Source organism: Penaeus monodon, chromosome 20 (genome assembly GCF_015228065.2).
Source record: "Penaeus monodon isolate SGIC_2016 chromosome 20, NSTDA_Pmon_1, whole genome shotgun sequence".
NCBI classification, from domain to species: Eukaryota; Metazoa; Arthropoda; class Malacostraca; order Decapoda; family Penaeidae; genus Penaeus; species Penaeus monodon.
This window is the reverse complement of record NC_051405.1, coordinates 41224005-41225643: the sequence shown is the minus strand read 5'-3', so window position 1 is coordinate 41225643 and position 1639 is coordinate 41224005. Positions and strand designations below refer to the sequence as shown.

The window sequence follows — 1639 nt, the reverse complement described above, 5'->3', positions numbered from 1 at the left end:
CTTGCTTAGGCGTGGCTACAGCTACTTTGGTCTTCTTGGATTTTGCTGCCTGAGGTGTCAAGCTAGCCTTCCTTTTCTGTCCTCTTGAGGATGTTGATTTGGGAGTGGTTTTTGTAGTTGCTTTTACACCACCTTTCTTGGGTGCAAGTTTTAGTCTCCCCAACTGAGTTACTTTCTTGGGTGTTCCCACCTTCTTAGGTGTGGCTTTCAGAGTATCCACCTTGGGTGTAGCTTTTGGGGTTTCCACCTTCTTGGGTGTAACTTTGGGGGTATCTACTTGCTTGGGTGTAACTTTAGGGGTATCTACTTGCTTGGGTGTAACTTTAGGGGTTTCCACCTTCTTGGGTGTAACTTTAGGGGTATCTACCTGCTTGGGTGTAACTTTGGGGGTTTCCACCTTTTTGGGTGTAACTTTGGGGGTTTCCACCTTTTTGGGTGTAACTTTGGGGGTATCAATCTTCTTGGGTGTAACTTTGGGGGTATCCACCTTCTTGGGCGTAGTTTTCAGAGTACCCAACTTCTTGGGTGTGATCTTGGGGGTTCCAAGCTTCTTGGGAGTGGTTTTGGGGGCCCCTAGTTTCCCTGGAGATGTCTTTAAGGTCACTGATATCTTTGGAGAAGTTTTCAAGTTACTATTCTTGGGTGTTACTTGAGTCTTCGGACTTGTCTTGGGGGTCGTCGTCTTTGCAGACATGGACTTTGGGGAAGACAGTTTCTTGGCTCCAGATTTTGGGGTGACAAGTTTGATGGGGACTTTCTCAATGGGTGTCTTTTCCAGCTTCTTGGGGGTGGCAGTATGAAGGCTAGGTTTCTTTGGAGTAACTGCTTTAGGGCTCTTAGTGCTTTTGGGGGACGTTTTTGGACTAATGATTTTAGTAGAGATAACCTTTGGACTCTTAACCTTGGGGGATGCAGATGGACTCTTGGCCTTGGGGGATGCCGACGGACTCTTGGCCTTGGGGGATGCCAACGGACTCTTGGCCTTGGGGGATGCCAACGGACTCTTGGCCTTGGGGGTTGCAGCTGCTGGACTCCTGGACTTTGGAGAGGCAGCTGTTGGGCTTGAGGCTTTTGGGCTCTTCACAGCAGGTGCATTTCCTTCATCATCACTGCTGACCTTTGGACTGAGTGATCCCGCAGCCTTTGTGCTCTTCTGAAAGACACTCTCCAATGCACTTGACACTTCAGAAGCTGATAATTCTGCTTGCACCGAATGTGTTTTCAAGTTTTCTGGGCTTGAGTTTGGTGTTCCATTCAATGCCTTGGGAGTAAGGAGACCAAGACTTCGAGCCAAGTAAGGTTTCACTGGAGTTGGGCTCCTTCTCCTTAAAAGACTCTTAGTTGGGGTATCAACACCACTCTCTTCTGTAATAACGGAGGCACTTGGAATGAGTGAAATGCGGTTTTTCTTCTTTGAGCTTCCCTTTACAAATGGACTGCTCGGCAAATCCAATGACGCTCGTCGTGTGTTTGGTTTCTCGCCCTTGCTGACAGGAGTAGCTGGCGGCAACTGTTTATCAAAATGTTCAGGGTTAAGATAGGGGCCGAAAGAAACTCTCTTTCTCTTTGCATCAGGCAATTCTGTTTCCCCTGGTTTCCGCTTCTTGTTACTCTCAGCTTCATAAGTCTCTGCAAAGTA

At 47.9% G+C, this 1639-nt stretch overlaps 1 protein-coding gene across 1 annotated transcript in view; it reads right to left on the bottom strand.

Annotated features, from left to right (window-relative positions):
* Positions 1–1639, bottom strand: part of LOC119585829 (nascent polypeptide-associated complex subunit alpha, muscle-specific form-like) — an 8427-nt gene that overhangs the window by 6418 nt on the left and 370 nt on the right. Inside the window, exon 2 of the mRNA XM_037934559.1 lies at positions 1–1629. Within this exon, the coding sequence (XP_037790487.1) occupies positions 1–1629 (1629 nt within the window). The remainder of the gene's footprint in view (positions 1630–1639) is intronic.